General features: G+C 45.6%; 10 protein-coding genes and 1 non-coding gene across 11 annotated transcripts; 3 read left to right on the top strand and 8 right to left on the bottom strand. All coding sequences in view use genetic code 12, as the record gives it.

Annotated features, from left to right (window-relative positions):
* Positions 1 to 30: 30 nt before the first annotated feature.
* Positions 31 to 4,274, top strand: CXQ85_001956 (ATP-dependent 3'-5' DNA helicase; the record flags this gene model as incomplete). Its single annotated transcript, XM_025485649.1, has 2 exons — positions 31 to 555; positions 720 to 4,274. The coding sequence occupies 2 exons, from the start codon at positions 31 to 33 to the stop codon at positions 4,272 to 4,274; spliced, it is 4,080 nt and encodes a 1,359-aa protein (XP_025341114.1).
* An 83-nt stretch (positions 4,275 to 4,357) lies between these two features.
* CXQ85_001957 (uncharacterized protein) lies at positions 4,358 to 6,345 on the bottom strand (the record flags this gene model as incomplete). The annotated part of the gene is made up of 2 exons (XM_025485650.1): positions 4,358 to 4,431; positions 4,473 to 6,345. The coding sequence occupies 2 exons, from the start codon at positions 6,343 to 6,345 to the stop codon at positions 4,358 to 4,360; spliced, it is 1,947 nt and encodes a 648-aa protein (XP_025341115.1).
* Positions 6,346 to 7,285: 940 nt separating this feature from the next.
* Positions 7,286 to 8,242, bottom strand: CXQ85_001958 (uncharacterized protein; the record flags this gene model as incomplete). Its single annotated transcript, XM_025485651.1, has 1 exon — positions 7,286 to 8,242. One exon carries the CDS (start codon positions 8,240 to 8,242, stop codon positions 7,286 to 7,288), a length of 957 nt encoding a protein of 318 aa, XP_025341116.1.
* A 1,301-nt stretch (positions 8,243 to 9,543) lies between these two features.
* CXQ85_001959 (uncharacterized protein) lies at positions 9,544 to 9,951 on the bottom strand (the record flags this gene model as incomplete). The annotated part of the gene is made up of 1 exon (XM_025485652.1): positions 9,544 to 9,951. One exon carries the CDS (start codon positions 9,949 to 9,951, stop codon positions 9,544 to 9,546), a length of 408 nt encoding a protein of 135 aa, XP_025341117.1.
* Positions 9,952 to 11,356: 1,405 nt separating this feature from the next.
* CSK1 (mitogen-activated protein kinase) lies at positions 11,357 to 12,538 on the bottom strand (the record flags this gene model as incomplete). The annotated part of the gene is made up of 2 exons (XM_025485653.1): positions 11,357 to 12,253; positions 12,299 to 12,538. 2 exons carry the CDS (start codon positions 12,536 to 12,538, stop codon positions 11,357 to 11,359), a joined length of 1,137 nt encoding a protein of 378 aa, XP_025341118.1.
* A 670-nt stretch (positions 12,539 to 13,208) lies between these two features.
* On the top strand, positions 13,209 to 14,111 carry SUI2 (translation initiation factor eIF2 subunit alpha; the record flags this gene model as incomplete). The annotated part of the gene is made up of 1 exon (XM_025485654.1): positions 13,209 to 14,111. The coding sequence occupies one exon, from the start codon at positions 13,209 to 13,211 to the stop codon at positions 14,109 to 14,111; it is 903 nt and encodes a 300-aa protein (XP_025341119.1).
* A 99-nt stretch (positions 14,112 to 14,210) lies between these two features.
* CXQ85_001962 (uncharacterized protein) lies at positions 14,211 to 16,142 on the bottom strand (the record flags this gene model as incomplete). Its single annotated transcript, XM_025485655.1, has 1 exon — positions 14,211 to 16,142. The coding sequence occupies one exon, from the start codon at positions 16,140 to 16,142 to the stop codon at positions 14,211 to 14,213; it is 1,932 nt and encodes a 643-aa protein (XP_025341120.1).
* Positions 16,143 to 16,377: 235 nt separating this feature from the next.
* On the bottom strand, positions 16,378 to 17,808 carry CXQ85_001963 (uncharacterized protein; the record flags this gene model as incomplete). The annotated part of the gene is made up of 1 exon (XM_025485656.1): positions 16,378 to 17,808. The coding sequence occupies one exon, from the start codon at positions 17,806 to 17,808 to the stop codon at positions 16,378 to 16,380; it is 1,431 nt and encodes a 476-aa protein (XP_025341121.1).
* A 792-nt stretch (positions 17,809 to 18,600) lies between these two features.
* On the bottom strand, positions 18,601 to 18,672 carry CXQ85_001964. The gene has a single exon. It is a non-coding gene; the product is annotated as a tRNA-Pro (tRNA).
* Positions 18,673 to 18,907: 235 nt separating this feature from the next.
* AFP99 (Afp99p) lies at positions 18,908 to 20,257 on the bottom strand (the record flags this gene model as incomplete). The annotated part of the gene is made up of 1 exon (XM_025485657.1): positions 18,908 to 20,257. The coding sequence occupies one exon, from the start codon at positions 20,255 to 20,257 to the stop codon at positions 18,908 to 18,910; it is 1,350 nt and encodes a 449-aa protein (XP_025341122.1).
* A 1,622-nt stretch (positions 20,258 to 21,879) lies between these two features.
* On the top strand, positions 21,880 to 24,528 carry CXQ85_001966 (uncharacterized protein; the record flags this gene model as incomplete). The annotated part of the gene is made up of 2 exons (XM_025485658.1): positions 21,880 to 23,521; positions 23,756 to 24,528. The coding sequence occupies 2 exons, from the start codon at positions 21,880 to 21,882 to the stop codon at positions 24,526 to 24,528; spliced, it is 2,415 nt and encodes an 804-aa protein (XP_025341123.1).
* Positions 24,529 to 24,558: the final 30 nt, after the last annotated feature.

A 24,558-nucleotide genomic window follows, 5' to 3' on the forward strand; every position in this document is an offset into this window, starting at 1 on the left:
TATTCTCTCTACTACTTTAGTTCTTTTTCTATGAAACTTGGTACCTTCGCTGCTGCTGCACTTACGTGGGGCTTTACTTTCGCTGATCTCCCTGCCAGTATTGGGTTTAGCGCCTTGAGCAATGTCCAAAAAGCCGCCGTTTCACATGGCCATACCGTCTATAACACTGGCGCTTATGGACTTTCGTATGTGAACGATACAGTTGGGGATACGGAATTTGACGGCCAAAGGGCGGTTATTTATATTCCCGAGGAACAGAAACACTATGTTTACGATTTGTTTTCTGGGAATAGGTTGTTTTTTATTGACCGTTCAGCTCCTACTGGTGTACTGGGACAGGCCCAGTCTGGCCAGGCAGAGGGCCAAGCAGAAGGCCAGTCTTTGCTGATTTTTGAAAAACAGTGTAAAAATAAGGAATTGGGGAACGCTGAGTCGGGGATTTGTCTGCCCCATACTTGCTGGATTGGTGAGTCCCATAACTGTACCAGAGGTTTCTATGACTGCTGTACTGCTGCTCTTAGAGACTATAATGGCAGGTACCAGTGCTCTAATGCCGTATGTAAAGATCCATCTACTTTCATAAGAAACTATGTAGATGGAGGATGCTGTGAAGCGTAAATAAGTATATATATGAAAGCTTTTTATGGTTTTGGCTTGTACTTATGGGACCCTGGTTTTGGCTGCAAAATACTGATAGTCCTGCACTTCTCACATATCAGAGAAGCCTAACCGAACTAGCAACTACGCTCCAGAAAACGCCTTCGATGGCATGGCCAGATCCGTTTACGTCGCTATATAAGAAATTCAAGCTTATCAATACCCACTTGACGTTTTTGGCGTCTTTTTCCCGCCAGACAATCCCTACTTTCGAGCATATCCAGAAACTCAATGATGACATCTCTAGGATTGATCTCCAGATGATCAAGGACCTTCTTCCAGATGGAGAAGTAACGTTTGACTATATCGATGAAAATCAGCTTCTAATAGCCGAAAAGGTGGATTTCAAGCGTACAAAGGGCGGCCTCAACCAGAACCAGCCCAGATCTATAGATGACGCGTACGAGGCTGTCAGTAGACAGAATGCTGATAAGCCAGAGAAGCAACTTCTTGTTTTTGAGTTTTGCGATGTTAAGGTAAGAGGCATAGGTGCTGTTATTAAAGGTAAAGATAAGTGGAAGAAGGCCAAGACGGCAAAGTCTCCACTGCCGCCTAAGTTTTTCACTAGTACTAAAGAGTTGAGCATGGAGCTGCTTTCCCAGGAACAACTACGAGCTATAATAGCAGGAAGAAATGAGTTCTTCTCTTCTTGTATTGAGGAATTCTTGGAAGGGTTTACCCTGGAGGAGTTGGACGAGGGCGTTCCTTTTAAAGTGCTTGTGGAGAGGAACGTGAAGAATATCCCAGAACCTTCGTACTTAAGTGATCCCGTTGAGGTAATGACTGTGAGGAACAATGAAGCTGTATCAAGTGAAAAGCCTGACGTTGAAACCATGCTTCAAACATTGAACGAGAAACCTCTTTTTAGAGATCAGATCTCAACAGTTGCTACACTTACTGCTGAAAGAGCTGCACAACATAAACAGCTTGATCCTGAGCTACTACATGGTGGATTGGTTGATGCACTTTGGAGCTATAAAGGTATTGATGCTATAGAAGGTGGGCTCTACCTGCATCAAGCATTAGCCCTTACAGCAGTTCTTGAAGAACAGAAACATGTCATCGTCAGCACATCTACAAGTTCAGGTAAGTCTCTCATATATCAGCTACCTGTTCTAAGTGATATTCTAGACGATTGTGATAGTGGAGCCAATAGCCACAAGAGAAGCACCACAGCGTTATTTATCTTCCCCACAAAGGCCCTAGCTCAGGATCAGAAGAGACATCTTACAGAACTCATTTCTCACTTGCCTCAAAAGAATAGAATAATAACTGTGGATACTTATGATGGTGATACTCCTTCAAAGGATAGACCATTCATCAGGAACTATGCAGATATCATATTTACCAACCCAGATGCGATTCATGCTGCGATACTACCGAATCATGCCATTGAAGCGCCAGATGAGAGACGTGGATGGACTGAATTTTTAAAAAACCTCAAGTACGTGGTTATTGATGAACTCCATGTGTACAAAGGTACATTTGGCGTCCATGTTTCATACGTTATGGCCCGTCTAAATCGGTTGAAAGCACAGTTAGACCAACACAGCCATACAAAGTATATCTCTTGCTCAGCTACTATCAAAGAGCCAGAATCGCATTTCAGAACGATATGTGCTATCCCTGATGACGAAGAAATTGCCCATATCCATGAAGATGGCAGTCCAAGTTCTCAGAAAAAGCTAGTGCTTTGGGAACCGCCAGTTATGATGAACAAGAAAGGACAACGTGAAATTCCCCAATCAAAACTAAACCTGGCTACCTCTGCAAAAGTTCCCATCAAATCTGCATTTTTACCGAGGGAGCATGTAGTTGGGGAGCTGGCGAAGATCTTGGTCCATTTATTATGCATGCTACCTTCAATCAAAGTCATCTTATTCTGTCCTATAAGAGAAGTTTGTGAGCTAGTGATTAAGGAATGCCGAACACTTATCACTTCAAGTGAGTTTCCCCAGTGGAATACAATAAGTGTACACGATATCATGTCTTATAGAGGCGGGTACTCTAAGACAGACAGACGAGCAATTGAACAAAAAATGTTTAGCCGTAAGCTTCGAGCAATTGTTGCCACAAATGCTTTGGAGTTGGGTATTGATTTATCAGACTTGGACGTGGTAATCAGTTGTGGTTTCCCTGGACTGAAGCTGAACTTACATCAACAATTTGGCCGTGCCGGGAGAAGTCGGTCTTCCAAAGGAAGTTTGGCCCTTCTTGTTTGTGGATCAAATCCTCTTGATAGATTCTATCTCAAGAATCCTCATGAGGTTCTTGATAAAGAAACTTACGAGGATTTATGCGTGGAAGGAATCATGGATGGAAGTCTGAATAGAGTAGTCATGTCCATGCATTTGCAATGTGCTGCCTTTGAATGGCCGATTCACATTGATAATGATATGCGTTGGTTTTCACCTCATAATTCAGAGAAGATGAATGCAACTTTCAGGCAACTTTGTGAAGACAAGCTCAACAAGGACAATTTGGACTATTATCGTACTGACCCCAGGTACCTTCCATGGCCCGCTGAAAAAGTCAGCTTGCGTGCAATTGATGACATAATGTTTGCAGTGGTAGACGTTACCAATAATCGAAATGTTGTTATCGAAGAGGTCGAGGCTGTTAGAACAAGTTTCACACTTTATGAGGGAGGCATATTTCTTCACCAAGGCTTCCCCTATTTGGTTAAGGAGTTCAACTTTGAAGGCCAGTATGCCAAAGTGGAACGTGTTAAAGTAACTTGGAACACTCAGCAAAGAGACTTCTCTGATGTTGATCCTATGGAAATACAAATGGTAAAGAAGCTTCATCCGCCATCAATGAAAGAGTCTTCTGATATCCCAGTGTTCTTTGGAAAGATACAGACGACAGTTATCGTCTTTGGCTACTTCAAAGTGGATAGAAAGGGTGAGATTCTTGACGTTGTTGAGGTGAAAAATCCTCCTATAAAATTACAATCAAAAGGTCTCTGGATTGATATTCCTCAATCGGCAATCGAGGCTATCAAAGAAAAGTCTTTGAATCCTGCTGGTGGTATACATGCTGCTCAACATGCAATCATGAATATCCTTCCCTTGTTTATCACTGGTGGAGCAACCACCAATCCAAACGCTCGTTGGACCTCGTCCATTGGCGATGCTGAGTTGTCAACTGAATGCAAAGCTCCAGAGAAGGAATTTGCTTCTAGACAGTCAAGAAGAAAACGTCCCGCTAGACTCATTTTCCATGATTCTAAGGGCGGATCACAGGGAACCGGTATCTCAGCCAAGACATTCGAGTTCATTGACGAAATCATCCAAACAACCTACCAGCGTGTTAGTGGATGTGAATGTGATTGGGGCTGTCCACTATGTGTAACTGGAGCATTCTGTAAAGAGAATATGCTAGTAATGTCCAAGCCAGCAGCTGTTATCATTTTAGGGTCCCTCATAGGCCATGACTTGGAGACCCTCAAGAGTGAGGTATCAGACGGGCCTGAACCAAACATGCCCAAAATAGACACCGAGACCATTGTGGGTACAGCTGAGCACGTTAAGTTTTCCCCTGATGTCGAGATTGTCGATGTAAGGAAGGCGAGGAAAAAGCTTGATCCCATTATCAAAAAGGAGAGTGTTGATTGATGTCTTACGTCTTTTTAACAAGACGAGTGGCCCTTCTACCCAACCGCTTTCCAAGTGACATTTTCTCGCTATCGTTGACAGAATTAACTCTGCTTGGTGTCTGAGAGCTGGCCAAACTGCTTCCTCCGCTTCCTTTCCTTTGCACTGGTGGCAAAGGCTTGTTAGAGCGTGGGACGCTGGATTGCAGGTGGTTCTGACGAACCGATGGTCTTGACGATGGACGAGGAGTCTCATTCTTTCGGCGAGGTTGTAACGCAAGTGAGTATGGAAGCAGCTTTCTTTTCGCCAATCTGAAGACATGCTCAACCGATTTAAGGTATACAGAAACAAGACTTCCAATATTAAGCTCAAGCTCTTCTAGAATATTTGGATCAATGTTCTCGTTTTCAGAACTGATGAGGGGTTCAGTATCGATAACGATTTCCTTGGTTTTCTTCTGAAAGTTGCCCTCTGTTCCAGCGTTCTCTGGACTTGTGATCATTCTCCAGTAGAAGAATCCACGGTCTCTCACATCAGGATTGTCTGATACCTCAGTAGCCTTCTTCAATACCTTAAGCAAAGGAGCTTCTCCTTGTACTGGAAACTTCACGTAGTACTTAACCACGGCAGTTAATATGACGTACTGGACTTCCAAGGGACTTTCGTTGAAGGACAGAACGAGGTAGGTGATGATCTTCTGAGCATTTGGAATCTTCTCGGCATACTGGCCAACAATCCAACATACCGAAGCTTTTGCGTCACGCTCAATTGCAACCTCATAGTTTCTTACCGCAGGTTCAATCGCATAGTCAAATCTGCCTGGGTACTTTCGAAGTACATTCTTTAACACAACGATTGACTCTTGGACAATGTGGGGAACACCATCAGCCAACAAATCGATAAGGGTATCAACACTTTGTTGAGCTGTTGCGTCAATTTTGATGGCCAAGTTACCGAAAGCTCTAATAGCTTTTCTTGCCATATTGGCATCGATCTCGGTGGCATACTCCTCCAATTCACGAAAGACGACCTCCACGTTATATTCATCTGCTAATAGATAAATGATCTCTAGCTTTGTATCTCTCACGTAGATGGGATCATCGAATTTCCAGAAAAACTGTTCCACATCAACTTCGAGAAGGTAGCGTTTACCAAGTAGTAGAAGAATAACGTTTCTAAGCACCAAGAACTGGATCTCTGGAGGTTTAGAAAGCAATGACACAAGCGAAGAGCCAATTCTTTTAGCCAATCCAGGGATCACTACCTCGGGGCCCTCGACGTAGTTACTGAGATAGACAATAACTTTAACAGCGTTGAGCACAACAGCCGAGTTTGAATGCACCAAGCACGAAAGCACAATCTCTATAAGAGACAAGGCGTCCTTGGAGTCTTGTGGAACAAACGACATCAATGCATCAAGCAAATAAACCGTACGCCATTCATTAGCTGAACTGAGGCCATTGACCAACGCTAGCGAGTGGTTCTTATCAATGGTAAGTTTCAATGATTTATCAGATTCCGTAATAGAATTCAACGCTGCAAGCGCATTGGCCACGACGACCTGGTTCTCATCATATAAAAGCTCATTCAAGTCGTCTATAAGGCCATTTTTCGTCGTTCTTTCATCGTCATGCTGGTACAACCTGGCCACAGCAAAAGCAGCAGAAGTTCTAACATGGGGCGTTGTATCAAGCAACAACCTCTTAGCCATAGGCAATGCAATCAGAATGTACTCCTTAAGGTTAACCGAAGCCACCGTCTTCACCGCAAGTGCACGTATGTTAGCATTAAGGTCGTCAGCAAATCTCTCATAGAACTTCAAAGCCCCCAATGCTTTACTATGGTCCAATGGAGCGTAATGAACAATAAACTGGGAGCACAAGGACCGGATCTCAAAGTCGTCTATAGTCATAAGCGCCGTGACATCTTCCAATAAATGAGCGAGTTCGTTGTTGTGGAGGATAATATTAGATATGGCTTTCTTAAGCACCACCTTCACCTTTGCTTGTGGCTTCAGTTTCTTCTTCGCCTGCTCGAGCTCGACTCGAAGTTCCTGGGACTTGCATTTCCCGAATAGCTTGGAATCACTCATCAAGGAAACGCACCGTGATGGTTATCTTGCTGGATCAGTGTGGGAGTAGGCGTAGTGAAAAGTTGAAGCTGATCGCGCGTCTCCATCTGTAGATAAGGAGTTGGGGCAGATTTGGTGGGGGTCAGTGATGGAGCAGGAAAATTAATGGTTGGTACTATTTATTTACATATTAAAGTTCTGGAGGCATTTCGCTACCTATTGATGGTACTTTGGTATAATTTTAGTTGTGTTTGGGTGGTTGGTGTGGCTGTGGTATGGGAAGTAGCTTTTCGCAGCCATTCCGAAGTTCCGAGTGGAGAAACCGCTGGTATGCTTACTAAAGGGAAGAAAGTATAATTGGGTAAGAATAATGTGGATCTACATGGATATTTGGTAAGCGAGAAAACGGTTTTATGGTTTTTGGTTGGGGATTTGGGGAAGTGTACGCGGTCAACTGGGTATTCTATGTTCGGGAATACAGACAACTTCTCCAGCCATTGCCAGGAACCAGGGAAGTCAATGGGAAAGAGAATAGTTTGTGTTATTAAGGGTACTTAGAATGCTTCTTTTTATTTCAAGAAGGGCCAGGTTCAGATGGTACGTGTGGCTTATCAAGTGAAAATCATAGATGTATTTCATTTCTAAGAATAAGATAGCCATCTAACGAGCTATCGTGGTAATGTAGAAGGGGTATGGGGATGAAAGCTGTAAGTTTCTGTCGGAATCAGCATTGAAGGTTCAGCTTGGTAATTGAATCGGTTGACGTCTTTTTATGAAACTTAAACGGAACCCACAGCACCAGCTCAATTTAAAAGAACAGATTGCTTGAGTGCTTCAATTACCCATAAATCAACCAATTGCCGGAATCCATAAATCCAGAAGAAGCATCAGCAAAGAACCGGAATGGCCATGACCATTAAATAAACAGAAATCAAGTCCCCTGAATGCAATCCAGCCCCTGCTAAACGGCAACGTACCCGGACGCATAGGAAACACTGGAATCGTTCAGTTTCAAGACCTGCGAGCTCTGGGAGTAACCTAACCATTTGAAGCCACCACCGCTGCCGCTACTACCACCGCCAGTCTTTTCTAACAACCTCAACACTATACCCAACGGTTTCTGGCCACAAATGGTATTCCCCGTAGCCTCAATGTACTCGTCCCACGCATCAGCAGACCCTTTCTGGGCCACAGCCATCGCCAGGCGGTCCAAAAACTCAATGCTCTGCCAAATAGCATTCGCCCCAGGCGCCCGCGCCCGCTTATCGCTATACTCATCGCACTCGTCCAAGTCTTCCCCTGGAACATACTCTGTATAGCCAAACCGGCGGCCCCAGTGACAAAAGTCAGACAGCACCACAAACGTATTTTCTTCCTTCTCCATATACGGCGCTAGCGCCTCTACTATTTTCTCCCGCAACGCAGGACTGAGCCCACTAACCATAATAGGCACTATCTTCACGTCTACGCCATCCTCTTGCGCCCTATAAGCAATAAACGGTGCGTGCATCTCAAACAGATGTTCATCGTCGTCCACCTCCAGCAGCATATACCCAAATGGCGCCGCCAGGCCTCCCGCGCACAACTTGGCGCACACCTCAGTGTCCACAGGCAAAGGCCCCAAGGGAGTATCATAGCTAGAGTACCGCGAGACCATGGCCTTCTGGCGAAAGTATACATGGTGCGAGGGCCCCAAGACAAACACCCTGCGCACTTTACTAGTATCCCACGCAGCAAACGTTTCAGCAAGCCTAGGGCCCAGGTAGGCGTAGCCCGCGTGAGGCCCCACAAGGATTCTGGCGCCAGCCACTGGGGAAGTGATTTTGGCCGCGGCAGAAAAGTATTTGGCGATTTGGGTTCTGAGTCTGCCGCCATCGTTCGTGTACCACGCACCCGCGTGAGTCGCTGGTCTCAGCATGGAAAAGGTGGTTGGGGAAGGTAGGGAGGGAGGGAGGGAGTAGGCTATGAAGTTATGGAAGTATGAAGTAAGGGGTAATTGGCTTTCTGGGATTGTATAGTTAAATATGTCCAAAGAGTCAATTGGTGGTTTTGAAGAAGATGGGGTGGGTGGAGATGGAATGGAGGAGGTGGAGTGGTGGAAGGTGGAGTGGTGAGTTGAGGTGAGGTACACTTCTGGGGCGAGGCAGTGAGGTAATGAGGTAGTGAGGCAATGGTGCGCGGACAGCCCTGGCTGCCCTGGGGCGAGCCCTGGGGCGAGTCCAGTGGCCCAGTGGCTGCGAAAGGAAGAGGGAGGGAGAGGTAGGCCAGGTGATGGAGTAAAGGTAAAGAGGTGAATTGGTTATCGCCAGGTTAATCTTGATGTTTTGCCTTTCAACTTATTATAGGGGTTGGGCGGTTGCTTGGCAGAGGGTTGGTTGGGTGGAGGGACGAGGGGCAAGTGGAATCTGGAATCTGGAATCTGGGGTAATCGCAGCACCTCACTACTTCTGGTTGAACCCACCCCACTTGGATCCCCTGGGCTTTACGTTGCAACTGGAGTTGGGGGTAAGCTTTAATAGAAGAGATATAATTAAGTGTGTCATTTGCTGAGTAAGGATAAGGGGTGGCTGTGGAAGTGGTACCGTAGAGGGAGCTCTAGTAGTGGGTCTTAGTGTACCACTCCACTTCAGTATGGTAATTAAGCACTCCACTATGGCCCATTCCACCCACTACGTTTCAACTACAACCACCAACATACCTCTACCTCCATCCCAAACCTCTTATCCTCTAAATAAGGTAAAACACTACCTCATTCCGTTATCTACAATGTGATCTGCCAAACGGTCTAATCCATGCCCATGCTCTGTCCATAGCCAAATGTGGTGAAACGTCTCCTATCGGAACCTTCCACGCCAACGGCGTACCGAGGAAGTTGCCAAGACCCAGAGTAACTCGTAATATTATCCCGACTTTTTCTTTGTCTTATCAGTTACCATCTTGGCATTGCACAGTGGTTTTGAAGAATATTATGAAATCTGCGATAACAAGTATGCCCATGCTACTGAACCAAAACCACTTTCAATCAACCACTATGCCCAAAGCAAACTTTACTAAAACCTAATATGATACCTTGGCGAAGGCGTTGGACAAATGTGCGGCTGCTTAACTTTATTCACCCACTGTTTCGCAGCCACCAGGTCTACGTGTATCACCAATTGATCTTGGCAGCAAACAAATAACGTCATTTTTAATATATATATAGATTTTCCAAGAACCCGCTTAGGCCTTCTTGGTCACCTCCAAAGTCCAGTCGGAAGTGAAGAGCTCCTCCTCGCCAGCAAAGTAGGTAGAAGTGGAAGGGAAGGTGCCTCTGTAGAGGAAACCAGAAGGAGTGGTGTCCTTCTCAAACTGCTTAGTGTAAGGCTCCTCTCTTGGCTCAAACTCGTCACCCAAGTAGAGCTCCTTGCTCTTCAATGGAATACCACCCTTTCTGACCACCTGCTTGTACTTCAAGCTCTTCAAAGTACGGTTGGAAACAGTAAACACAATGGTCATCTGGTAAGTGGTTCCCTCAGGAATCAGCACCAACACCTCATCCACAGAGGCCACAGGGACTTCCTTCTCGGAGCCGTCCTCGAAGTTAACAATAAACTTAACAATGTCCAAGTCGTCGTGATGTTTGCCCATATTGAAATAAAGAAAGTTAAGGTCAAAAAAAATCGCCAAAACCAGATTGGCCTGGCAATTGCTCCACCTTTATAGTTCCTTCCTGCGGTGGCAGCTGGCCCGAGGAACGAAAATGCGTTGCGATTACTGTGGGGTCCGTTTTGCGACCGACGATCTTCACTACACAAAACACAGAGGCTTGTCAGTACAGCGGCAAAAAATAAAGAACAAATACACTAAGAGAAAAAAAAAGCCAGGGTTTGCAGAGAACATTGCGGGGGGAACGACAAACCCTGGAAGAAAGGAAGAAGCAGGAAGAACTGCCTAAGGGAAGTGGAATTGGCGGTATTATTTTTCGCAGTCTACTCGGGACAAACTTCCTCGGGCCAGCAACGAAAAAAAAAGACAAAAAAAACGTAATACAATACAATAGCCGTACGTCGTTTCACAATAGACAAACGAAGGCAATTGAATGGAGGGCGAATGAAAGACACATGGGTGGAATTGGGAGTGACTTTGGATTGGATTAGAATTGGGGTTGGTTTGGCAATGGTTAGGAGTTTGGGGTTTAGAGTCGACAGTTATCGGTTGCAAATGGACTGGTGGAGGTAGATTGGTGGAAGTGGAAGTGGAAGGTGCGGGTGGACTTCTGGGGCAACTGGCAACTGGGCCCTGGGGCGCCGCGCCAGCTTTAGTGTCCAGAACCCCACCACGCCTGGAGCCTGCCAGCTGCTATGTAGCCTCTGATAAATGAAGATGTGGATGGAGTGAATAAAGTGGATTCGCTTTTTCATGGTTCTGTTGCTAGGTAGAGGAAGGGGCAAACCGTTTTGGGAGCGGAACGGTGGGCATGGAGGGCATGGTGGGCAGGCATTGTTGGCGTTGGCTGGTGGAAGGAATAGGCTGTCGCGGGCTCTTCACCTTCCAACGGCGGTGGGCCAGTAGACAAAGCCACCACTGGAGGGAAGCGTAGAGTTTGTTTTTATGCTTTTAAGTTTCGCCCAGAAATGACGTGGTGGTATTTGGGGCTGGGTTTGGGGTTTGGGGTTTTGGGGTTTTGTAAGGGAATGGCAGGTGGGACAGGCAGGTGAGGGACAGGTGGGGCAGAACTACAGAGAGTAGGTAAGTAGACAGGTGGTTTGTATTCACTGGAGGTGGCGAACAGCAGGTTTCGGTTAATTGCTGGGGGTGCTGGAGGTGCTCTGGTAGCCGAGAAAACGTATCGTTACGGCGTCGTCCAACGGCTATTACTACATGCTTGACGTCACTGGACGTTTCCTCTTTTCGCAGCCACTCCAAAGTGCCTAAAACACGTAGGGATACGTAATGGAGGTCAATTGACCCGAAGCTTATTAAAGGGGTAGACTGAGGGTTCCAGGCAAGGTAAAGTACTACTAAAGTGCATAGGTTGCTGGCCCTGGCTTTCCTAGACTCTTCCACTGACGTGTTTTGCAACCGACTTGGCGTCCAGCACGATCTTGGGTTTCCGTTCCTTTTGAAACTCCCTAACTTCCTTCGTCAACAATCCAAAGAGATCCTGGTGGTCAAGACGTTCTTCCTCGGCACTAAACTCAAATATCCCGGGTGCGCTGGCCTCTCCATTTTGGTTCCTCACTGGACCCAAGAAATGGTGCTCAAGCGCCTCTTCTACTGTCAAACGGGCCAGAGGGTCCCATTGAAGAAGCATTCCCACAAGCTGGAGCCCAGAAGTTGAGGCGAAAGGGTACAATTCGCTCCAGCGATGGGAAATGGGCTTGTTGTTTCGCATCTTCCAAACTCCCATCGTACTGGGAAGCTTCCATCCTCTTTTCTTGACTAACGCTGCTGGTGGCTCTCCAAGCACATCTAAAATGTGTATAATCTGGCCCATACTATCCTTTCCAGGCATCATGGGCCTTCTTCCGTACATCTCTCCTAGAATCACTCCTGCTGCCCACATATCCACTTCTTTGCCATACTTGGTCACTTTGGCTAAGAGTTCTGGAGCCCTGTACCATCTGGTAGCCACGTAATTGGTAATGGGACTGGCGGCAGCGGGAATCGTAGTGATTCCCCTTGCAAGGCCAAAGTCTGCAAGTTTCAACGTGCCATGGCGGTTCACCAAGATATTCCCTGGCTTCAAGTCTCGATGAATAATGTTAGCACTGTGAGTATACTTGATGCCCTGAAGAATCTGGTAAAAGAAGCTTTGAATATGAAACTCCAGAAATTGCATGGGCGAGTACAAAACATGCGTAAGGTCCCAGTCCATGAGTTCCTGGAAACAGTAGAGCCCAGCGTAGCTATCCTGAGACACTAGATTCACATCTACAAGAGAAACAATCTGGAGTTAGATTAGAAAGACAAGTAAAAGAAAGGTGGTTCATACGTTGCGATGTCCACGAAGAAACCTCATAAGTTTAAGCTCTCTGATAGCCCGTTTCATCAAGATAGGGTTGTCAAACACCTTACCCACCTTCTTGACTGCCAAGTGTACGCTTCGGTCCTTGAACTTGGTATCCACGACCAGACAAACGGTACCGTAGGAGCCGGCGCCGAGTTCTTTGATGAGCTTATACCTGCGAGGAAGGTGGAACTTATTTTCTGGGTATCTTTTGAAGTCTGCCATGAAAAGAGAGTGGTAGGAAGAGTATGCGAAATGGTTGCAAAAAGAGGAAGCGCATAGTAGGGCAGCTGGGTAGAGGTTTGTCCATTGGGTTAAGACAAAATTACAGAAATCGAGTACTGAGTGTTTTTTGAAGTTAATGGAAGGGACCTATTTTCTATCTGGTCTTTTATTGACAGGTTTACTACGTCTGGAGTGATGTCTGTCAGATGCCTGGCAGCTATCCATAGTACATAGTATACGGACTGGCTGCGAAAAGCCCAGCTACTGTTATAAGTCAGGAGAGTAAACAAAGAAACTTAAAACAAGTCATTTACAAATTTAGGCTATCAAGGAAAACTTCAAATTTGAACTACCTTCAATCCTTCTTTTGGTTCTTGAAAACCTGGCGTGGTTGGCGATGTCTCATACTGAGACTACAGCATATACTATGACCATATCAGAGCACCCAACCACAAAACACTTTCAACAAATAAACCTCTTTTCTTGTACTTTAAAACAGTCATATTCCTCCCCTTATTCCCATTTTCCTATATCTTCCACGCCCCTTTCTTTCCACAGTGGAGACCTTCTCTTACTACCTGTCGTGCGAAGTCCATCATTTGAAAATTTTAGACGCTTACATCTACTCTACTTAGACTCATCACACCTCTGCTACACAAATACCGGCACCATGAGCACAAACTGTCGATTTTACGAGAACAAGTACCCTGAGGTGGACGAGGTGGTGATGGTGAACGTCCAGGAGATCGCCGAGATGGGTGCCTACGTCAAGCTTTTGGAGTACGACAACATCGAGGGTATGGTTCTTTTGTCTGAATTGTCCAGAAGACGTATCCGTTCTATCCAGAAGTTGATTCGTGTGGGTAAGAACGAAGTCGCTGTCGTGTTGAGAGTTGACAAGGAGAAGGGTTACATTGATTTGTCCAAGAGAAGAGTCTCTGCTGAAGATATCGTCAAGTGTGACGAGAGATACAACAAGTCCAAGGCTGTCCACTCTATCTTGAGACACTGTGCCGAGAAGTACGGTGTTTCCTTGGAGCAGCTTTATCAGACCGTTGGCTGGCCTTTGCTGAGGAAATACGGTCACGCATACGACGCTTTCAAGTTGTCCATCACTGATCCATCCATCTTCGACGGCATCGAAGCTCCATCCACCGAAATCTTAGAAGAGTTGAAGTTGTACATTAGCCGCAGATTGACCCCTTCTGCCATCAAGATTAGATCTGACGTTGAGGTTTCTTGTTTCTCTTACGAGGGTATCGACGCCATCAAGGCTGCTTTGGAGGCCGCCACCTCCGTTTCCACAGAACAGATGCAAGTTAGAGCCAAGTTGATTGCCGCTCCTTTGTACGAAATCTCCACCCAAGCCTTGGACAAGAACCAGGGTGTTGCTTTGTTGGAGAAGGCTGTCGAGAAGGTCGCTGAGGCCATCGAGGCCAGCGGCGGTAACTGTAAAATCACCATGGCTCCTAAGGCCGTCAGTGCCTCTGAGGACGCTGAGTTGCAGGCTCTTTTGGAAAGAAAGGCTGCCGAGGACAAGGACTCTTCCGACGAGGAGGAAGAGGAGGACTAAATCAAACGCTCCCGGTTATTTCATTCTACTTCTTAATCTGCTACAGCTCGCTGTCTTCTGGGCCCATCATTATCCCTTGTATATTTAAAACGCATCTCATCATACCGTATATGGCATTGACTTTGTAAGCTTCACCTCGCCCTTGTTGACTCTATCCACAAGGCCATATGGCAAATTGTTCAATAAAACCGATGGGATCCGTAATTCCTTCAAGGAGTTTGGTAGCACCACCCCATCCAAGTTATAAAGGTCCTGGTTACCACTGAGGTCCAAGAGTCTAAGATTAGGACCGAAACGAACGTTGCGGAATACTCTTAAATCATTATACTGTAGCTTGAGCTCTTCCAAAGAATATGGGAAGTCCATAGACTCAATAGTTTTAATCAGATGGTAGCCAAGGTTCAACACCTTGAGATTAGCTGTAAAGGTGACGTCTTTGATGGAGGTGATGAACTTTTCATTTTCTTCCAAATGAGGGTCCATTTCAAGATCGAGAACCTCTAATGTAGGTGGAAACTGAACGTTCTTGAGCGTTGTGATCATGTTGTTCCCTAGGTAGAGCTCTTTCAAACAGCTTGGGAATGCAACTTTGTTAAGTGTCTTGATATTGTTGTTGGTCAAGAAAAGGCTCTCTATGGAGTTGGGTAACTTCAATGGATTAATGCTGTTGACCCCATTACCAGCCATGTTCAATTCTCTAACCATGGAGGGAATTTTTAAACCTCTAGTATTCGTCATAGATTGCTGGAGATTAAGCCAAATGGCCAGATCGGGGAATTTTATGCCCGTCATGGACTCATTTGGAATGCAAGAAACGTCTAAGTATTCAAGGCTTTCCGGAAACCGCACGCCTTTAATACACTCTATTGGGTTATTGGAAACTGACAAATAACGAAGGAATTTAGGAAAATTGATGTTCTTCAACAGATCAATGCGGTTGTTGGAAAGATCTAACGATTGTAGACGAGCTGGGAACTCGGCATAGTTCAAGAAGTAGATTCTGTTGTCTGAAAGAAGGAGATGCTCTGTTGTTGGCGGCAATGAAATGTAGTCTATCGTTGAAAGGAGACTCTTAGATGCATCCAATGCTTTGAGGCTAGAAGGAATCTTGAAACCTGCGAGTGTTTCTAGGGAATTGCCTCCTCCAACATGCATAGATTCAAGGCTGTCTGGAAACCTCACTCCAGGAAAGAACCGCAAAGAGTTCAAACCGTAGTCAAATATCTTTAAATGAGTCCACTGCGTCACATCACTCTGGATCTCCTGCCCTAGCTTAGCTAACTGGTCTTTCTCCGTCACAAAAACGGTATCAGGGTCGTATTTATGGATTAACGAGCAGTGTGTGACTTTGGCTGCAGCCTCTTTTGCCAAATTATCGATGAATTGAGTATAAGCATCCTTTTCTTCATTTGAAATTGCCGACCATTTTTTGTTCTTGTCAAAGTCAATGTGGTAAGTCACTTCCTTGGCATTCTTGATGATATCCTTCTTGACGAGCTCATTTAACTGTTTGAAATTATCAACAAAATCGTCATCATACTCAATGCACAAAGTGACAAGAGCATATTCCTTCTCGGGAATATCCTCACTTATCAATTGTTCTGTCACATTCTCATCATTTCGTAGTCTCAAGTCGTTCTTGAACTGTGCAATGTGTTCGCTTCCATTCGATCCTGCTGAGAGGACCAATCTTTGAATCTTTGGAGTTTCGTCCACCTTTGGCGCCTCCTCAATTATTTCAACATCTTTGTTCCCATCTTCACTCGTATTTCTTGGTGTTGGTTGAGTGTTTTCAACCTCCATTGGTTGAGGCTGTGGAGGTGCCTGTTCAGGACTAAGAATCGCTTGCTGAAACAACTCTGGTGTTCGTTCAAGTTCCAGCTTGAATGACTGAGTTATCAGCTCTGGGAGGTTGCCTTGTTCTTTGTTGGAAGTTTCAGTTGGTGGTGAATGGGACTGTGATTGTAGGGGCGAACTTTGGGGCTCTACCTTGGCCGATTTCGGCGAGAGCTCTGACAGAAGGTTGTCCATGACGTAAGTGAATAGGACCAGTGAGTTCTGCCTTGGTTAAGACTTCTAGCAAAGACTTTAGGATGATAGTCTGTGTTGGTGATTCGGTACTAGAGGGAAGAGATGGAGTCCTTAATGCAGGAATCTCATCGGAACTCGGTTCACGTGATCTCAGACCCGTATAGACTATAGATATATTACTAATTTAAAGTAGCCCAAATAATTTATTTTATGAATATATACCACTTCAACTCTATTAAACAAGGGTGAAGTCAAAAAGATGTTTTAAAGGTTCCTGGAAGGGAACTGTAATATGCATATGACCCTGATCCATATCCAAGGGTCCCGCTAACTTGATTCTAGCTAAAAGATAGGCTCTCATGATTAATAATGTAGCAGCACAGGCGGTAAATCCGCAACCTGCAAAAATTGCACAAGGCACATAGGCAGTTGGACCGTTGCTCAGGGTTTTAAGCGCAAGTCCAATAACCGGGGAAACGATACCTGCCGCACCCAAAAAGACCCATGCCATAGAGAAGGCCGTAGCGGTCTTCCGCAAGCCAAATAACTTGCTTAGGATAGGGGGCATTGTTGCAAAAATTGTGCCCATAATACCACCCATAATTATACAAAAAGCATACATGGTGGGTAAGTTACGGGCTGGAATCCACATGGAGAAAGTAAAGATGGCACAAAGAACATAGGCCAAAAATGATGCAGTGACTGGTCCAATTTTTTGGGCAATTACTCCCATAAGGGGACGACCAAAGAAGGAGCCAACTTGGACCATAGCAGCAGCAATAGAACCTTCGTAAGCGCTATAACCTAAAGTCCTGGTCACAGCGGCCATATCGTACAAGACGATAACGTAACCAAACATACAGAAAATGCAGTAAAACACCAAAATCCAGAACCCGGTCGATTGTAAGCACTGTGTGTCATAGTAGCGGACAGTAACGCTGTGCTTCATTCTAGAACGGATTAAGAAAATGGCGATCCAGAGAAGACCAAAGATAATGATACTCTGAGCACGCAAGGCCCAAAAAACGTCTCTCGTCTCCAACACCTTCTGCATGCCCAAGTTATACATTGTACCACCCACACCTGAACCTCCAGCAGCGATAGCACTAGCGATATCACGTCTTTTCTTAAACCACTGAGGGAGAATGCCGAACCCGGGAAGTGCCACCATAGACAAACCAACAGCCTGAAGCACACCCTGGGTCAAATAAAGCTGCCATAGACTCACAGCAAAAGAAGCCATCATAAGCGCAGCGAACTGGAGGCAGCTGCCCAAGATAATCAAAGGTTTAGTGCCAATGAGCCCATGGATCTTATTAATCACGGGAGCAAAAATAATGCCCAAGCCAAACGACATGCCTCCAATCAACGCATAATCGTATTTGTCACCACCAGCAAAGGTCTCGTGCTCCAAGTAGTGAGAAAGGTAAATGGAAAACCCCGAGTTGGCTCCCCACGTATTGGCGTTAATAAGAAACACCGCCAACACCACAAGCCAGCCGTACCCGCCATCAGGAATATCAAACTCGTCTTCGTCACTGCTTCCAGGACTATTCTTCTCTATATCTGAAGAAGAACCTTCATTGGAGTCGGTAAGCGCCGGATCAGTAGCCTCTGGGAACTGCCTATCTTGTACGTCTTCACGCTCTATAGTAGGCTGCGACATATTATAAAAAAAATCAATATATTTGTAAAGTCGCCATTAAGACAAGCGCCCCTGGGTTCTTATATAAGTGGCAGGGTTCACAGAAAGTGGAGGTACGAAAGGACATGAAAAACGGCTCTAGGACATTTTTGCCCACTCTGCAGTCTGAGTAATCCTGTCAAAACCTGCGTGGAGGTGAGGTCTTATGGCTTGCTACCGGTGCGCCGAGTAGTCCTTGTTTTTTTTGCAACCAACTGAGGAGACTTCAGGGCCCACCCGTATTGGGGAAATCAAGATTTGGGACTTTCTGAAGTTGGATTTTAGACTTTCTGAAGTGGTGTTGGTAATTTCTTGTAAGACACTTTTCGTAAAGTCGTGTTTCACAGAGACTTCTGCCGTGCTGTGGCTCGATCCGAGACTCTTGCAGCAGCTGGTTTAGGTAGTAATGCCGCGAGCGCTAACTTGCTCGCAACCGTCAGAAGAGTAACGACAAGCAGGAAGTGACCAGGGGGACGGACGGGAGACGGCGATCAGGGAGACGGTGGCGGTGGGAGTGGGTTGGTTTGGGCTTGTTTAAGGTGTCGGTGCCGACCTCGGAGTGCAACCGAAAGCTCCGAGCCCCGTATGTATGTGTGAGTATGTTATGTATGTGCTGCATTGATGGACAGTGGTCTTGCAGCTGCTTAGATGGATTCGATATGGGCCCGAGAAGGGAGACGGGCGTTCGGACGGGGGAGAAAGTGTTGTTTGAGAGGCTATCTTGGTGTTGCAAAAAACAAGGGATCGCCGTTATCGGCTAGAGCAAAAATTCAAGGGGCAAGCTGGGAATCGAACCCAGGACCGCCCGCACCCTAAGCGAGAATCATACCACTAGACCACGTGCCCATTGAATCTAAGTAAATGTTTCAGACACTGGTCATATACGGTAGGTTGGGTAGGGTACTGATTTTCATACATTTCGTCAATTGAAAGTGTAGATATGTAGATTAAGTATATGCGTGAGAAATCTGAGAGAGGTAGCTCAAAATTTGAGCGAGTTAGAGCCATTTTAAGATTTTAATCGTGTTTTACTTCAATTGAAGGTCACTTTCCTTATATTCTGGTCGTATAAATCTTTCCTTTACTTTTTCATGTCGTATATCATAAGCCCGAGAATTGAATCTATTACTCCCGTGGCAGCCAAACTGGTCACCTCGCTATTATTGTCAAATGGCGGACTGACCTCCACAACGTCAGCTCCCACAATATTCAAACCGTCCAAGGAATCCAATATGGATAGCAATTCCCGAGTCGACCATCCTCCAATTTCCATAGTTCCCGTTCCAGGTGCAAATGATGGGTCCAACACGTCGATATCAACCGAAATATAAACCGGCAAATCGCCCACAACCGACTTAACTCTCTCAACCATCCCTTTCTTACCCAAATGGTCAATATCCCTGGCTGTAAAGAAATCAAACCCACATTTTTTGTCGTGCTTCTTGTCGTATTCACTGTCAATGTATGGTGCACGAATACCTAAATGGAAACAATGATCTTTGGCTAAGTAGCCCTGTTCGGCGGCATAGTGAAGGAAAGTACCATGGTTGAGGGACATATAATCTGTGATTCCGCCACCGAGCTTTTTAGGGTCCCAAGTATCGATATGACTATCGAAATGTAACACTGCTAATTTGCCATACTTTTCATACGCTGATCTCAACGCCATGAGCGTGATAGTATGGTCACCGCCCATAGTTATGATCCTTGGAGCATTGTGTTTTCCCTTGTGGTTATGAATTGCTCTTTGTCCTCTGTAAAGCTGATTCAAGGCTATTCTGTTATCAAATGGGGTCATCGGAACATCACCACAGTCCACTATACTTAAGTCTGTGTTGTAAGGGTCAATGCCAGCCAAAGGCGAGTCTCTTGTGTTTCCCCTTCCTGGATTAACGCCACCATGGCCGAGTCTTCTTGCTCCCAGCCGAATAGCATCAGGTCCAAACCTAGCACCTGGTCTATACGACACACCAGTATCGAAAGGTGCTCCAACGACGGCAATGTCAATCTGTTTATCAAACTGTTCTTTATCGAAGCAATTGAAGGTAGGAAACCCAGCATAAGTCACAATTCCTCCAAACATATTGTATTCTGTCAAGTCCAGAGTATCGTCATCGTCTGGATAGTCGATCTTCAGGCGCAGCCTCAAGTAGCCATTGTGGGCTGCTTTCCTCAGCAGAAGCTTATGTTGTCTCTCCAATTCCTGGTACAGGCTGAATGGGTTCTTGGAGTAAGTGTCCTCAAAGGACGAAGAGCTTACACTGTTCAGCTGGAGAAGGTACGCCTTATGTTGCCTAGACCCTGGAGTGTCCACCAAATCGCCATATATCTCGTCGACATAAGATTTTGGAATGCCAAATCTAATAGGGTCCTGGATAGCCGAGGCCAATGTCTGTCCCACTAGTAACAATAGAGCAATTGAGAGAAGCATGGCATGGTAGTACAGGCGATTTGACGTTTAAGTATGATAAGAGATAGAGGGAAATTCCGTTAGCGCACAACGGAATTGGAGTCCACAAGCCGCCAGACTGAAGAGGCAACTCGATCAGCTACAAATGGGGAATTTCATAAAGACAAAATATACCTCCTTACTAGTTCTGTCGTTATATTTGGATATCTGGTTAAGTGGACCTTGTATTGTTGGCGCGAGAACATGCACCTTTAGACATTTGCAGCCATTTACAATTGCGCCGCAGGAAACCAACCCTTCCACAAAAGAACCCTTAAGTATGGTCATGTAGAGAAAGCTTAATTGATCTTGTCCTCTTGTATTCTGGCGTGTTAGACTGAAGGTTGCTGGGCCAGATAAATTAGCTTTCTAGAGACGCTCGGCCGCTAATCCATGTAAGATGCCTTCCTCAATCTAGTCTAACAAAATAGTCAGATAGTACCAAGAACACGGTATTCTGGTGAAGAAAAGCTGCTTAAAACAACTGTTAAATTGGTCTTCTCAAAGAATGACAAAATCACGAAGAAGACGTACAAATAGTGCAATTGCTAGTTGAGCCGGTATTGTGATACAGACAAGATAAAGCATATGTTCCAAGCAGGAGGTGAGGTAAGGTTCCTTATCCTGCCAGCCAATGAACACCCGTGGGCATTTTCCAGTGGAATGGACTCCCACTCCCAAGAATAATCCAGTGTATCAAACCGTCTATCCTTATAAAGTGACTCTATAAATTACCTTCTTCTATTTATTGATTCTGATTATTGGGACAGTTTGCAAGTATTTCTCATAGTATCCAGCACTATGTATTGGTTGCGAAATGCATGACAAAAGCCAGGAAAAGTTACAAAAACATGTCATTCGAAAACACCAAAATAATCGAAAATCACCTATAAAAAATAAAAAACGGCATAAATACCAAAAACGAAGTAAACCCTTATATTTATTTATCACATATCTCCCACTTCCCACCACCACTTCCTCCACCCTCTTGTCTTGCCAACCTTACCAGCCTCGTGCCTCGCGCTTCCTCGTACGTCTGTCCCATGTGCAATTGGTAACCTACGTCATAACCCATCGCTCAGCCTCACACGAAGTAAACGGTTGGCTCGAGGCACCCGTGGTTTGAAGAAATGGGGAGGCCACAGAAAGTAAACAAAGAAAAGGATAAAAAGAAGAAACTGGTGGATTGGCACAATTGTATAGTACTGGTTGGCCTGTCTTGTATTGTTACCTTGCTTCGGTCAACTCTTCGTTGCATGGCTGCGAAACGGGTGCGGCAAAGCACATACGATATAAATGACATGTAGTGTAAGGCCAGAAGTGAAGAAAAAAGACAAAGTACTGTATTCATATTCATACCATCCTTTAAGCAACACATAATAGATTTGCTTCCACCCGATCACTGCCCAGGGGAATGGCTCAGCTTCTGTCAGAGAATGCTGTGATGCAAACACTGCGCACAGAAGGGCGCCATATGCCGGGGGCATGATGGGCATAGCAAGGGACTCAGGATCCGCCAAGGTGAAAAAAACAAAAGAACAACCTCACTTATAGTTACTACTTTTTCTTCTTCTTCCTTTCCCTTAAACATCAATTGATACAAGATGTCATACAATGCCCCTTCTGGCCCGCCTCCTCAGCAGGACGGTGGCCCTTTTGCCAATCCAAGCAATAACTACGGCGGCTACAATCAGCAATATAGCCAGGACCAGCAGTATCAACATTACGGCGGTCAACAGCAGCAGAATCAAGGCTACAACCAGGGATACGACCAGAACCAGCAGTATAACCAGGGCGGCTATGGCGGCCAGAACCAGGACCAGGAGGCCCAGAACAACGGGCCCTTTTCAGAGAAGCCTAACGAGTCAGAGAACTTTGACGAGGCATTCAAGGTGTCAAAGCCAAAGTTTAACGATTGGTACTTTGGGATCTTCTTTCTTGCTACGGTGATTGGTTTCATTGTGGTGGCCGTCATCACCATCAGAGCCTTGAAGCAGACCTGGGACTTTCAAGGTGGTGGTTCCATCTACGACAATGCAAACACCTTCACTGTCAACAGTAATACTGTTATTATGTTTGCCTTTTCCATTGTCATCTCTGTGGTGCTTTCGGTGTTGATGATCGTCTTGGCCCGTACCCAGGCCAAATGGTTTATCATCCTCGGTCTCATCATGAACGTTGTTCTCGGTATCGGTACGGCCATCTTCTACTTTGTTGAAAAGTACTGGTCTGCCGGTATCGTGTTTTTGTTGTTTTCCCTCCTTGCAGCCTGGTGCTACTGGAGTGCCCGTCACAGAATCCCATTCTCTGCTACGGTCTTGGAAATCTCCATTGACGTCATGAAGAGATACAAGTCTTCCTTGGTGGTGGCTGCCTTGGGTACCATTGTCAGTGGTGCCTTCAGTGCCTTGTTCTCGGTTGTCATTGTCTCTACATATGTCAAGTTTAACCCTACTGAAGGTAACCCTGGATGTGAGGTTGACGGTGGTGACTGTTCCCAAGCCAAGGTGATTGGTATTTTAGTCTTCGTCTTCTTTGCTGGTTTCTACATTTCTGAAGTGATCAAGAACGTTATTCACGTCACAATTGTGGGTATTTACGGTACCTGGTACTACTTGGCTGGCTCTGACCAGGGTGAGCCAAAGTGGCCAGCTCTCGGTGCTTTCAAGAGAGCCATGACATACTGTTTCGGTTCTATCTGTTTCGGTTCGCTTACCGTGGCTCTTCTTCAATTGCTCAGAGCTTTCATTGAGATTCTCAAGAGTAACGCTTTTGCTAGCGGTGACAACTGCGCCGGTTGCGGTTACCTTATCTTGAACTTCTTTGTTGGCTTTATCGAATGGGCTTTCCGTTACTTCAACCACTATGCCTACGTTTACGTCGGTTTGTACGGTAAGAGCTTCTTGAAGTCTGCCCGTGAGACCGTTGACTTGCTCAGAAACAAGGGTATGACCGTTTTGATCAACGACTGTTTCATCAACACCTCATTGAACTTCTGGGCCATGTTCACCGGTTACGTTGCCGCCTTGTTCACTTACCTCTACTTGAGATTGACTGAGCCAGCCTACAACAGTAACGGTGACTACTACGCCCCAATGGTTGCTTTCACTTTCTTGATCAGTGGACAAATTACCCGTATCTCCCTTGTGGTTCTCGAGTCTGGTGTCTCCACTTTCTTCGTCGCTTTGGCCAAGGACCCAGAGATTTTCCAAATGACCAACAGAGACCGTTTCGACGATATCTTCCGTACCTACCCCAGGTGTTGGAGAAGCTTACAGCAAACCGCTAATAATTATTTCTTTATATTGTTTAGATCTGACTGACTTTAATCGAGGCATGCCTCAAAACTGTGAATCGTCCCCAAACCTTGCCTTGTAGTATGCGCGCACTGATAAATCTACAAGTACTACTATCAGTTGGCATTCACCACAGCTTATATATCCATGTTTACATTAGCAATAGGAGATCTCTTTATTCCAGATCGACTGGTGGGATTACCTCAGAAGTTTCGTAAGCTTCTAGCACCCAATGCGTCCAAATACCCTTCCAACCCTAAGATCTCCCAGGTTGTCTGCCTTGGCAATGTCACCCAGTCTAAAGAAACGTTGCAGTTCTTGTACAACATATCTCCCTCATTCAACATAGTACAAGGCGAGTTTGATGATGCTAACATTGTTCCTCAGCAACTAGAGCATGTGCTGGGCAGTTATGCGTCGGTTCCTCAGTATAAGGTTGTCACACTGGATGACTTCCGGATTGGATTCACAAGTGGCCACCAAATTGTGCCTAGAAACGATCCTTTGTCGTTGTTGGCTTTTGCAAGAGAAATAAACGTTGACATTTTGATATGGGGAGGCACTCACAGAGTGGAAGCATATACGTTGGATGGAAAGTACTTTATCAACCCCGGGAGTGCCACGGGTGCATTCCACTTTGGCTGGCCCGAAATCGAGGACGATGAAGGAGACGAAGATGAAGGTGAAGCAAATAGTCTAGAAAACGGCAAAGAGGAAACTGAAGAGAAGGAACTGGATAAGGAGGAGAAGGAAGAGCAACCTTCAAAAGACGAAAAAGAAGATACAGAGAAGGCCGAGGAGCAAGTTGAAGAAGAACAAGAGGATGATAAACTAAACGAACCAATTCCATCCTTCTGTCTTTTAGAGACCCAAGGGTCCAGGTGCACACTCTATATCTACACATACATCAACGACGAGGTCAAGGTGGATAAAGTTATTTACCAAAAGGACCAATAAGGTACCTTAATAATACATGGAAGCGCATGG

Source organism: Candidozyma haemuli (genome assembly GCF_002926055.2).
Source record: "Candidozyma haemuli strain B11899 chromosome Unknown C_2014730914, whole genome shotgun sequence".
Classification (NCBI taxonomy): domain Eukaryota; kingdom Fungi; phylum Ascomycota; class Pichiomycetes; order Serinales; family Metschnikowiaceae; genus Candidozyma; species Candidozyma haemuli.